The sequence below is a fragment of the Hyperoodon ampullatus genome (genome assembly GCF_949752795.1).
Source record: "Hyperoodon ampullatus genome assembly, chromosome: 8".
NCBI classification, from domain to species: Eukaryota; Metazoa; Chordata; class Mammalia; order Artiodactyla; family Ziphiidae; genus Hyperoodon; species Hyperoodon ampullatus.
The window spans coordinates 112,094,031-112,106,890 of record NC_136921.1 but is presented as its reverse complement, the minus strand read 5'-3'; the positions used below and the strand labels follow the sequence as shown (position 1 = coordinate 112,106,890).

Below are 12,860 nucleotides of genomic sequence, written 5' to 3'. Positions count from 1 at the left end.
ATAAGATAACATTTTCAGGATTCCAGTTCTGCTGCTCATTCCAGTTAACCATCAGCTAAGCCATTCCCTGCCTGTAACCTGAGCTTGTCTATAAATGGCATAGGAAGGCGGCAGCCAAGTTGAGCTATATTCTCCCATTTTCCCACAGAATACAATACAGACCACCTCTGACAGATAAAACATTCCCTAATCTGTAGGTTGGGTTCTTGAGACTCAATATGAGCCACATTTTTATACCCACTGTATATCCCTGTTAGGGTTTCTTAACACTCATCAGCATGTTTCAGAAAATTAGATTTTGACTGCCAGTTTCTTTTCTCTTACTGTGGTAGTAGAGGTCAGTAGAACCTTTGTTAGTGGTATTTTACTTTATGTAAATTAAAATATTTTCTGTCATTATGCTTCATTACTCATGTAACATTAAATCTCTCCATTGCATGCCCACCCTCTAAATAACTTAAAACTAATTTAAAAAATTGTAAAAAAATTGACACATGCCTGATAATTATCAGTCAAGTTATGGAATCAGTTTAATGAACAAAGGAATGTTGTCTCTCCCATTAGGACAACCTAATTCTAAAAATGAGAGGCCAAGAGGGGTTGTTGGCAGCTCATTTTCTAGACAGTATTTTAAATTGTATTCATTTTAATAAAGTACACCTATTTATTTTTGACAAATTAGAGCTAGATTCTGACTTTTTATTTTAATCTAGAAAAAATCCCTTCTAGCATTTCCTTTCCAATTTTAATGACATGGCAACTTACACATATTTTTGAAAAATTTTGGTAAAATGAGATCTTTGTTTCAGAATACAAGTTTAATTCTGAGATCCAGCATTTGAAAACTTCTTTATGTTTTTCTTTTTTGTGGTTCCTCTCAGGAAATATACGGCCTGATTTAGGAGGGCTATAGGCATGCATATAAAAATAAATGATGGGTAAAAAGGAAGCTTTCCCTAATATTGTTTCTCCTTGTATCAGACCTCTTTGTTATATATAAAAATTAAATTGAAAATTATTTATTATCTTTAACCTCATTCCATTTCTGTAATAGTTTAAATTGTCAAACAGCTTTCCATCTCAAGCCCACCCATCTAACCAGTCTGTTAAAAAAAATATTCTGAAAAGTGTATTGTATAACGCACATGTTCTTAACCACCCCGAATAAACACATAACTAATATTTTAACATTTTTCATATATTTTTTAATGAAATTAACTACAGAAAGAATACCTTCCTCAGACCCTTTCCTTTCTCTACTTCCTTTTCATCCTTTCTTCCTCCTGAGGTAATCACAGTCATGAATTTAGTGTGTTTCCAGTCTATGTTTTTAAATGTACATGTATCCATAAAAATATATATTTTAAAAAATTTGCATATATGGAATCATTCAAGTTTAAAAAAATGAGTGTCACTATTTGGAAATTGTTTATTTTGACTATGAGTATATCATCCTGTGAATAATACAGTTCATTCTTGTTATTTACAGTAGATGTTATATAAAGTTGCTGTAAACACTGAATTAGTGAACACAGAGTTAGGTTCCTGTGAGGCTCAGGCTACAACATTTTTGTCACTGAAACACGTAACCTTGTTTTATGTGTGTTTCTGTTTAAAGACACATTTTAAAATAGATATTATTGATTTATTAACATTGAGCTCAGGGTCAACAGCACTATGTAATTCGTGCCTAAATGAAACTTATCTAACACTGTATTTTCTCCATAAGGCACATCACAGCCTTCTTGTGCTTTAGGAGCAGCAGACAGTACTTCACGCTATCCTTGGGGGTCATTTTAAACAGCAAAATCACCGTCAAAAATGGGAAAACTGTGGCACTAAGAGATCATGAATAGGATACTTATTTGTAGTATAAAGGCTGAAACAAGAAGGCAGAGCGTTGCCTTGTTCCACCTGAGCTGTGAATGTGAATGTCAGTCAGCTCCAATTTTTGCAGCTCTGCACATGCGCATGTCCATGTGAAAGCACCGCAGATACTGATTTCAGGGTTACAAATAACTTTAGCGAGTAGGCAAATTTGCAGATAACCAAATCCATGAATAATGAGGATTGACGGCACAGCATTTTATTTATTTCATACCCTGCTGGTGGACTTCCGGGTTGTTTTTACTCTTAGAAGCAAAGCTGCTATAATTTTATGCCTTTATGTAATAGCACATGTGTGGGAGTTTCTTTGGGGTTTGTTATAAGAAGTGGAGTTAGTAGTGGTACATTTTAAATTTTATTAGATGTTGCCAAATTGTTCTCGAGAGTGTTTATATCAATGTATATTCTCATCAGCATTGTAAAGTGTTGCACAGATTTTTGCCAGCTCATAGTATATGTTTGGCTTTACATTTTTGCTATTCTGGTGGTTATGAAATGGTATATATGATCATTATTTTAATTTGATTTCTTCTGAAATCTCTGATTTCAGTGTCTTTAATTTGAATCAGAGACCAGAATTTATGGTTTTTAGAAGTCATTTTTGAACTGAAAACTTTCTTAATTTTTTATTGTGATATTTAAGTCAGGAGTGGTCTAATCTGTCATATGTCCAATTTACTTTTCAGTTTGCTAATCCAGACTTTACTCAGCCTATCTCAGAAGTTGTAGATGAAGTAATTCAGAATTGTCCTATTGATGTCAGACGTCCTCTCTACAAGGTCAGTATTTACAGCAAAATTCTTATTCTAGGTCATACTTTTAAAAAAACTTCTTTGTTTTCTCTGTTGGTGAATGTAAATTTAAAAACGCCTCTCTTCAAAGGGGTATAGTAGGATTTTAATACTGTTTCTTGTATCTTTAAACTTTTTCTTCTTTCTCTTACATAAAAGTTGATTTATTTATTTATTTTGTCCACTAATACAGAATATCGTCCTCTCTGGAGGTTCAACCATGTTCAGGGACTTCGGACGTCGCTTGCAAAGAGATCTGAAAAGAACTGTAGATGCCAGGCTGAAATTAAGTGAGGAATTGAGTGGTGGTAGATTGAAGGTTGGTTTTCTCAGTTATTGGTGGGAAGGTTGAGGGTGCCTTGATTATTATATTGGGAATGCAAAATGTCTGCCAACTTTCTTTTATTTAGAAAGGTAAGAGGAACCTGACGTATTCTAATGGAAAGTGGTTAATTTTATAGATTCATATTCATGATATTCTCAGTCATTCCATTCCTCTAGGATATTACCTACATTTCTGGAAAATATTCTTGGTTATAGCCATGAGAGAGATTTTTTTGATATCTGTCTCAAACAGATAATTTATATATAGTAGTTTCCTTGCATATTCCAGCGATAATATTCTTTATGTGTCCACAGAATTTTAAATACCTTTTACAGCAGGACAGCAAAGCAGAGTTGAGAGAGAGAGGCTATTGTGTGGTCAAGCCTGCTTTCACAGACTCTAGCCTCTAGCCTCTAGCCTCTCCCATAGCAGCCTCATAGTGTGAAATCAAATTTGTGGTTCAGCAAAACAACCTTTCTACCACATGTCCTGTAATTTTGGGCTTGCTGGCAAAAAGGTCAGAATTAGCCTTAAATTCTCAGATGACTGCTTTATGTATTTATAAGACAAATTTTCAGTAAATTTTGTTTCATTTTCGTTAAATGTGGGATATTGAAGCAAAACATTGATTCAGAGGATATGTTGCTAAGTAAAACACATTTTATTCAACTTGGAAAACTACCAAGAATGAGGGCTCCATCTGAGACTACCGCAGTCACTCAAAATTACTTAAAAGTAAACTACAACACTCTTGTATTGCTGCTTGTTGAGAAACTGCATGACAGCTGACTGTTTTCAGCCCCTAAATTTTGATTATCTTAAACTTACCCCTTGGAGTACAGTAAAAAGTAGTTGTTCAGTTTGTAATGACTCATTACAGATACATGAAATGACGAAATGCTGTTTTTGAAAACAATATTTCAGTAAAGTAAAAATGTTTAAAATATTTTTAAGCTTGTGTATTTCTAAGTAAGAAATGAGAGATCTTTCTCCCTCAGTGATGTCAGCACTATGCTGACATCTAATTATACAGGAAAAACCTGCATACGAGTACTCTGCCTCCTTCTCTTTTATTTTCCTCAGTCATTTTTATAGATCTTCATAACATCTTTATGTATTTGTATTTAAATCTGGCTTTATTTCTTGTCAATCCAATTTTAAATGGCAGCCAAACAGCTTTTTTTTAAACAAAAAAAGCCAGATCTTTTTATGACATGTAAGTTTAAAAATTTTTTATTTTGACATAATTTCATACTTTAAAAAACTTGGCAAAATCTAGTAGAAGATTCCTATACATTGTTCTCCTAGATTCCCCAAAGTTTAGCATTTTATACTAGTGTTATTATTCTGTTTTTATAAATATATGTCTATATGCAAATACACACATATACCTTTTACTGAACTATTTGAGAATGAGTTGCAGATATGATGGCCCATTAACCCTAAATATTCTAGTGTATATTTCCTAAAAATAGACCATTACAGTTATCAACAAAATTAACCTTGATACACAATATTTTATCTAGTTATAGACCTGATTCAAATTTCTCCCATTATTGTTCTTTATAGCAAAAGGAAAAAAAATACATTAATTTTTTTTCCTGGTCTAGGATTCAATCCAGGATCACATGTTTGAATTAGGTGTCATTTCCCTTTAATCTGGAAAGAGTACTTGTGTTTTTTATCTTTTATAACCTTTATTTTTGAAGAGTACAGGCAACTTATTTTGCAGAATCTTTCTCAGTTTGGGGTTGTCTGATGTTTTGTTATGATTAGGTTCAGATTTTGCATTTTTGGCAGTAATACCGCAGAAGTGATGTTGTATTCTTTTTAGTGCATTGTATCACTAGACACATGATATGATTTGTCCCATATGCTAACTTTGATCACCTGGTTAAGTGTCTGTCAGGTTCCTCTATTATAAAGTTATTTTTTCCTTTATATTTAATAAGAATCTTATGGGGAGATACTTTCAGACTATGTAACTATCCTGATTTTCATCAAACTCTCACCCACTGGTTTTAATATCCATTTTTCTTTCCTAAAATAGTTATTACTGTGGTAGCAGCCAAATAGTATTTTGCAAATTCTGTCATTTCTTCTATGTTTTATAGTCTCATTTTACTGTAAGGAAGAGTATTTCCTTCCACCTCGTTCATTCATTCATTAAGTAATATCTATGAACTCGTGATTTCTCAGTTATTCTATAGGCTGTATTATTAATACCATTGTGATACAATATCAACATATCATTATACTTTATTAATTTTGATGCTCAAATTTTCTCAGATTTGGCCAGTAGGAATCATTCAAAGGTGGTTTTTGTTCCTTTTGTTGTGGCCCCAGTATTCTTCAGGTACTTCCTTACTTTCTGGAACAGCAAGATACTGCAGGTTCATCTTGTATTTTCTCTTCTCCAGTCTTGTAATCAGACATTTTGTTTCAACGCACCCTTGTTCCTTTTAGTGGAGAATGCTATTAAGAAACAAAGTTTTATGCTATACATAAAATAGATAAGCAAAAAGGATTTACTGTATAGCATGGGGAACTATATTCAATATCTTATAATAACCTCTAATGGAAAATAATCTGAAAAAAATATATATATGAATCACTTTGCTGTACACCTGAAACTAACACAATATTGTAAATCAACTGTACTTCAATTAAAAAAAAAAAGAAACCAAAATTTGGACACTAGGTATATTCATTGCTACTGAGGGGTCACTGCTTCTAGGCCTTTTTGGCAGTCATAGGTAGGATGTGTGTGAGTATCCATCTATATCTAGTTGGCTCTATATAAATTAAAAACTATGGATTCATACTGATAATGCAAGTTCCAGAACACCATAAGGTTCATTATAGCCTTCTACCTTCCCATATTTGTACTGTTCTTCCCTGACAGTAAGAAACCTGGCTTCTATTTTCTATAATACATTTGTTTGTGCTCAATCCTGGAATACATATATAGCAGTTTCAGAATTATTAATCCATACCACTGTGAGAAATAGACCCACTAACTGGAGTTCAGTGTTTGCTTAGTTTTTATCTTAAGCCTGAGGACATAGCCATAATATTGTGTTCACAGGTTACCTGGGTTAGTTCCTTTCCCTCATTTCAGTGTGGTTGTTTTTTTTAAAAAATAATAAAATTAGCTTGTTTTTGTTGTATTCTGTTTTGCCGTGTGTACCCCTCCCCTGCATCTTTTAAAGTTTTATTTACTTATTTTTGAGTATGTACATCTAAGGTTAAATGATACAGAAATTGTTGTATGAATTTACCATTGAACTGGTCCTACTATGTCTTTTATAGCCAAAACCTATTGATGTACAAGTCATTACACACCATATGCAGCGATATGCGGTTTGGTTTGGAGGATCCATGCTGGCTTCCACAGTAAGTGAGATGAAGCTTACTTTAAAATTTGATTTTTTTTTTTTTTTTAAAGAAGATGTTGGGGGGTAGGAGTTCATTAATTAATTTATTTATTTTTGCTGTGTCGGGTCTTCGTTTCTGTGCGAGGGCTTCCCCTAGTTGTGGCAGGCGGGGACCACCCTTCATCGTGGTGCGCGGGCCTCTCACTATCACAGCCTCTCTTGTTGCGGAGCACAAGCTCCAGACGCGCAGGCTCAGTAGTTGTGGCTCACGGGCCTAGTTGCTCCGCGGCATGTGGGATCTTCCTGGACTGGGGCACGAACCCGTGTCCCCTGCATTGGCAGGCAGATTCTCAACCACTGCGCCACCAGGGAAGCCCAAAATTTGATTTTTTTTTTAAGATAAAAGAATTTATCAGTACCTATATAATTTAAAAGAACAAGAGGAATTTCTTAAATTTTTATATAATATTGTACAGGGAAGTTATTGAATAGAAATGTACACAGTATTTTAAAAAGTAGAATTCATTTGGATTTATTTTTTGATTTTTTTGGTTTTTTTTTTTGTTTTTTTTTTAGAGTGAGGCTTTAAAAGTTTTAAAATTTATCTGTAGGGAAAAATCTTTTAACCCTGTGGTAATACAGATATCAGAAGGTCATTGTTTTTTCTGTGCAAATATTTAAAAGCATTAAGAGTTATGTTTCATCACACAGGAAGTATTATGTTCTAAACTGAATAAAGGGAATTACTAAGATCCCTCTCCCCAAACTAAAACATCTAAAAACCCCTTTAAAAGATATTTTAACATTGTTAGCCTACTAAATAATGGTGCTTTATCATGTAGTATTAAATAAAATGTAAGAACTTTTATCTGAATTATTGAAAACTATACAACCTTGGATTGAAAACCATTTAAAAATAAGAGGTGAAAGTTATTTTCTTCCTTAATTTGAATTGTCTTCAGTTGTGCTGTATAACCTAGTTGAGTGTGTAACTTTGCCCTTTGAGAACCCTCCTGCACTGCTGGTGGGAATGTAAAGTGATACAGCCACTATGGAGAACAGTATGGAGGTTCCTTAAAAAACTAAAAATAGAGCTACCATGTGACCCAGCAATCCCACTACTGGGCATATACCCTGAGAGAACCGTAATTCAAAAGGACACATGTACCACTGTGTTCATTGCAGCACTATTTACAATAGCCAGGACATGGAAGCAACCTAAATGTCCACTGACAGATGAATGGATAAAGAAGATGTGGCACATATATACCATGGAATATTACTCAGCCATAAAAGGGAACAAAACTGAGTTATTTGTAATGAGGTGGATGGACCTAGAGTCTGTCATACAGAGCGAAATAAGTCAGAAAAGAGAAAAACAAATACCAGATGCTAACGCACATATATGGAATCTAAAAAAAATGGTACTGATGAACCTAGTGGCAAAGCAAGAATAAAGATGCAAAAGTAGAGAACAGACTTGAGGACACAGAGGGGGAAGGGGAAGGTGAGGTGAAATGAGAGAGTGGCATGGACATATATACACTACCAAATGTAAAATGGATGGCTAGTGGGAAGCTGCTGCATAGCACAGGGAGATCAGCTCGGTGCTTTGTGACCACCTAGAGGGGTGGGAAAGGGAGGGTGGGAAGGAGGCTCAAGAGGGAGGAGATATGGGGATATATGTATATGTATAGCTGATTCACTTTGTTATACAGCAGAAAGTAACACACCATTGTAAAGCAATTACACTCCAATAAAGATATAAAAAAGAAAAAAAACACACTTTGCCCTTTGAGAAATAGGATGACAGAGCATGGAACAGTCTGTCCATACCAGACCACGAGTGAGGAAAACAGGTTAATCCAGAAGTTTTTGTAGCATGACTAGTAGTAGTTTATCTGTAATTTAGATTAATGCTGCTGCTTTTCTTGATTCACTGTACAATGTGAGAAAGCCTCAACAGAATGGTCTGAGCATTTGAGATTCAACCTTCCATTCCTCAGAATTTCAAGATCCCAGGAGAAACAGGTGTTGAGGAGGGGGATGGAGGGACTCGAGTTAAATGCTCCTTTTCAGTTTTGGTTATAGACTTAAAGCTGATTTTGAGTCATGGTTGATAGAATTTCTAAGCTTTGTTCAAGTACCATGAATGGACTGATAATAAACATTTTAGATTTAACAAATCTGTTTTAAAGCATGTGGAAAAGTGGTAAATTTTTGACCTTTACAAAAATATATGCTTTTATTTGCAGCCTGAGTTCTACCAAGTATGCCACACCAAAAAGGATTATGAAGAAATTGGACCTAGCATTTGTCGTCACAATCCAGTGTTTGGAGTCATGTCGTAAAATTGGCTTCATAGTTATTGGGGTTAGGGAGGTGGGGAAGAAATAATCTTTCTGATTACCTGTTTTGTCTGGATGGCTGGTTTTAAGGTTGTAAACCTGACTTGAAATAATAAGACCAAACATAATTATACAGGAATATTTTAATAAGTATATCAACATGCGAATGTAGAGGAGAGCCAAAAATGATTAAGTGTTTTTCTTTAGATTGAATATTTGAATCTTACGTGCAACAAAAAGAAGTGGGTTTTAGTTCCTTCTGTGCCCTGCTATTTTGTATATTATTGAATTATCCAAGATTTGATGGGATTTATCGGTATGTAGATAGCTCTATAATGCTTGAATTGTACACTCTGAAGTGTGCAATGCAAGAGCTTGTTTATATTTCATACTTTTTATACTTTGAGGAAAAAAAGTCAAAGAAAAACTAGTATTTGAGGGAAAAAAAGTGACCAAGTAAAGGATAAATGCAAAAAATAGCCTGTGAGACTTGGCATACACACACACTCATGGGATTCCAGTTATTAGGAAGTGCTTCCGTACCCTATGCCCCCAATGGTTTTCTTTGCAAGTGCTTTTGGAACTAAGAAGCTAGTATCTTGGATTAACTGATGCCTGCTAGTGCTTTCTGATTACTCGCATTCTGTTTCTCACTTTAAAGGAAAAGTAAAGACAAGACTGTTGGACCAGTATTGCAGTTCTGCAGTGTCATTTCTTATTAAAAAATGAATAATTTGATTACCCAAATTGGTATATTTAAAGCCTAACACCATTCTAATAAAGGCACAAATTTCTTTTTAATACTTGTTTCAAGCTCTTTAATCTCTTTATAAGTTAACTAATAAATCTATTTTCTTCAAACCTCTGCAGTAGTTCTTTAAAAATCACAACAGTTGGTTAGCAAGCTGACTTTTTTATGTGCTCTAAACAAATAATTGTGAACTTTTAATATGTTGAGTGCTTTCATTTTGATAACTGGATCTCCATTTGATATTTTCATTTGTATAACTCATTTGCAGTCTGAAAGTTTTTTTAGTGCCAGTCCCTGACATATCATGGAAAGTTAATTTTCATTGCATTTTAAAATACCTGGATCATGAAGAACAAGTGATGAAAATAAATTAAAACTGAATTACCTTTTCTGTTTTTTTTTTAGAAGCAGTGTCATTCTACTTTGTGTTTATATATTTACATACTTTATTTCTGTTGAGATAGTAGGATTCATTGAAATCTCTATAATGTATATGGTAGAAAATTTCTTATGAACTTGAAATTTTACGTTATTTATAGAAGACTAAAATGGGAGATGTTTTATAGGCTTTTAGAACTTAAGCAGTAATACCAGTGAGCACTTGAACTTCATTATCCGTGAAAATAACACAGGGTTAATATATATACCTCTGTCCAAAAGTTGAAGAACAATTTAATTGTGTTTGTTTTTAATATAAAGATAGAATTTGGGAATAAACTTTAGTTATTTAGAGTGAATCTGGACATCTAAAATTATATTAATCATTTATGTGACTCTTAACCCTTTGAGTGGGGGAGTCAGGAACATACTGTGTGTCTTGTACTGGTGATAGTATCAGGGCCACAGGTCTTCTTTTACTTGAAAAAGTATTTCATGAATGTTGTAAAAAAATCTGTTCGAACAGTACCAAAGAGTACATAGTGAAAGATTTCTTTCCTACACTAGCCTGTCTCATTTTCTCATCATTACACTGTTAGAATGTCTTACGTGTCCTTGTAATTTTCTGTGCATATAGAAATGACTATAGCTCCCTTATTTAACACAAATAGGAGCTTACTATGTATGCTGTTTTGCACTTTGCTTTTTCAAAGATCTTTTTTTTTTTTTTTTTTTGCGGTACGCGGGCCTCTCACTGTTGTGGCCTCTCCCGTTGTGGAGCACAGGCTGTGAACGTGCAGGCTCAGCGGCCATGGCTCACGGGCCCAGCCGCTCTGCGGTATGTGGGATCTTCCTGGACCGGGGCACGAACCCGTGTCCCCTGCATGGGCAGGCGGACTCTCAACCACTGTGCCACCAGGGAAGCCCTCAAAGATCTTTTGATACAGAACTAAATTGATAAGCATTGAAGAATTCATCCTCCGGGCCCAACAAAGTATTATTAGTATTGTCATAAATGTCTTTTCCATCTAGGATGGTTGAATAGTAAATAAGCAAGCTTGAAAGACATGTTTACAAAGCTGTAGATTACAGTCTCATGCGTACTTTAATAAAGATGTTCTTAACTATTTGATATGAAAATGTGAAGGTCAGAAATTTTGCTTTAAGCTTAAACTTATTTGGGGAAACAGGAAGACTCTAAACTTTCCTGTATGTTTCCGGATGTATAATGTGATAGAAACAGTGCTATTTATTTCTTTACATCTCTCCTGTCATTATATATCATTTCTTCTCTATATAGCGCCTTTAGTTATATATGTGTAGAGGTTGGCCAAGTGAATTAAAATCTGTAACACTGATTTGATGTCAGACTGCATGAGCGTGCTACATTGGAAGAACACTAGACTGAGGCCAGAGGTTGAAATTTTATTCTGGTTCTACAAATTGATAATACAATTCCTCCAACTTTTTTTGTTAAAACATGAAAAATATATTTGTATAATCATGGACATATTGTTTGAACTTTCTGGACCTGAATTCAATTTATAATATAAACATAGTAGTGTTACCTGGATTTAACAGTGCAGTTTTAATGAGTTGTGAGAATATAACCTAGCCTTTTCAATTAATTCATTTGTGGTAGTAAAGATGTTATCGAAGGTCTCCTTTCTGATAGGCAGGGCTTTGATCAATTGGGAAATATTAATGGACAGAAGTAAAAGAGATGATGGCTATCTAACTTGATGCCTACTCTTTAGGAAGTACAGCTTCACCCTTAAACATTAGTAAATGGTGTAGACTGCAAGTTATCACCCTCTTCATTCGGGTCCCTCAATACCAAACCAACTTTTTTTTTTTTTTTGTGGTATGCGGGCCTCTCACTGTTGTGGCCTCTTCCCGTTGCGGAACACAGGCTCCGGATGCGCAGGCCCAGTGGCCATGGCTCATGGGCCCAGCCGCTCCGCGGCATGTGGGATCTTCCCAGACCGGGGCACGAACCCGTGTCCCCTGCATCGGCAGGCAGACTCTCAACCACTGCGCCACCAGGGAAGCCCCAAACCAACTTTAACAGATGGAAATAAATTGTTCCTGCAGTTTCTAGAAGTATCTTCAGAAATAATAAAATGAACTATAGGGATAATAGGCTATTATGTTCTTTATTCTTAATTTCTAGAGAAGTCCTAGAGAATATATCTATATAAATAGAAACTTTATTCTTTCAGATAACCCTAAAGGTGGTACCAGAGTACTTGTAACAATATTGAGGAAATTATTTGTCATGTAAAAAGCTTATTTGTATCATTGTAGAGAGTGCTATTGTTTCTTTAAATGCTGGACTGATCTGTCAGTAATAAAGTCCAGTGTATTTCTGATTTTCTTGCCAGCCCAGCTCTGACGCCTGTGACCCTGTATTCCCTGTTGTTTTATAATTCATCATCAATAGACTTGAGTACCTTGGATAGCCCTATGCAGTCTCATCTTTTAATTGTTAGCACCCAGAATCCCAACTTAGGTTAAATGGGCACTAAATATATTAGCTAACATACTCACAAACCAAAATATGTGCAAACTCTAGGGGTGAAACATTCTCCCATTCATATTGGAATCCTGTGTTTTAGAACATATTTCCGTGTAATACCACTTAGTCTGTATAGTTGACCAAGGACAGAGTTGTTGGTGAGAAGTTATAAAGAACTTTCACAGCAAGTTCTGAAAATAAGTACTTTATTTTTGTAATTAGGTCCATACCACACCTAAATTGACCTTAAGCAAGAATGTCTAGATTCTGCTTGTGAGTATGGAAAGTTTTTAGACTTCAGTGGAAAAGGATTTCTGTTACTCATTGTTAATAACTCCTTAATACTGTAACATGTTCATCCCTCTTCCACATAATTTGTTTTTCAGCATACTGAAACTTTCTTTATAACCTGCTTGGTCCTGATAAAATCTTAACAAAAACAAGTTAAAATCTGTGGTTGTCTTTGGTATTCTCCATGCTGTAAC

General features: G+C 34.8%; 1 protein-coding gene across 8 annotated transcripts in view; it reads left to right on the top strand.

Moving 5' to 3' along the window:
• Positions 1 to 9,886, top strand: part of ACTR3 (actin related protein 3) — a gene marked incomplete at its 5' end in the record, with an annotated part of 57,869 nt that extends 47,983 nt beyond the window's left edge. For 5 of the 8 annotated variants that reach the window (XM_079709621.1, XM_079709619.1, XM_079709622.1 and 2 more), the window contains 4 exons: positions 2,574 to 2,666; positions 2,872 to 2,997; positions 6,316 to 6,399; positions 8,636 to 9,886. In XM_079709621.1, coding sequence (XP_079565747.1) covers positions 2,574 to 2,666; positions 2,872 to 2,997; positions 6,316 to 6,399; positions 8,636 to 8,731 — 399 coding nt within the window. In that variant the 3' untranslated portion in view covers positions 8,732 to 9,886. The remainder of the gene's footprint in view (positions 1 to 2,573; positions 2,667 to 2,871; positions 2,998 to 6,315; positions 6,400 to 8,635) is intronic. The other 3 variants (XM_079709623.1, XM_079709620.1, XM_079709625.1) reach the window with 3 other exon arrangements.
• Positions 9,887 to 12,860: the final 2,974 nt, after the last annotated feature.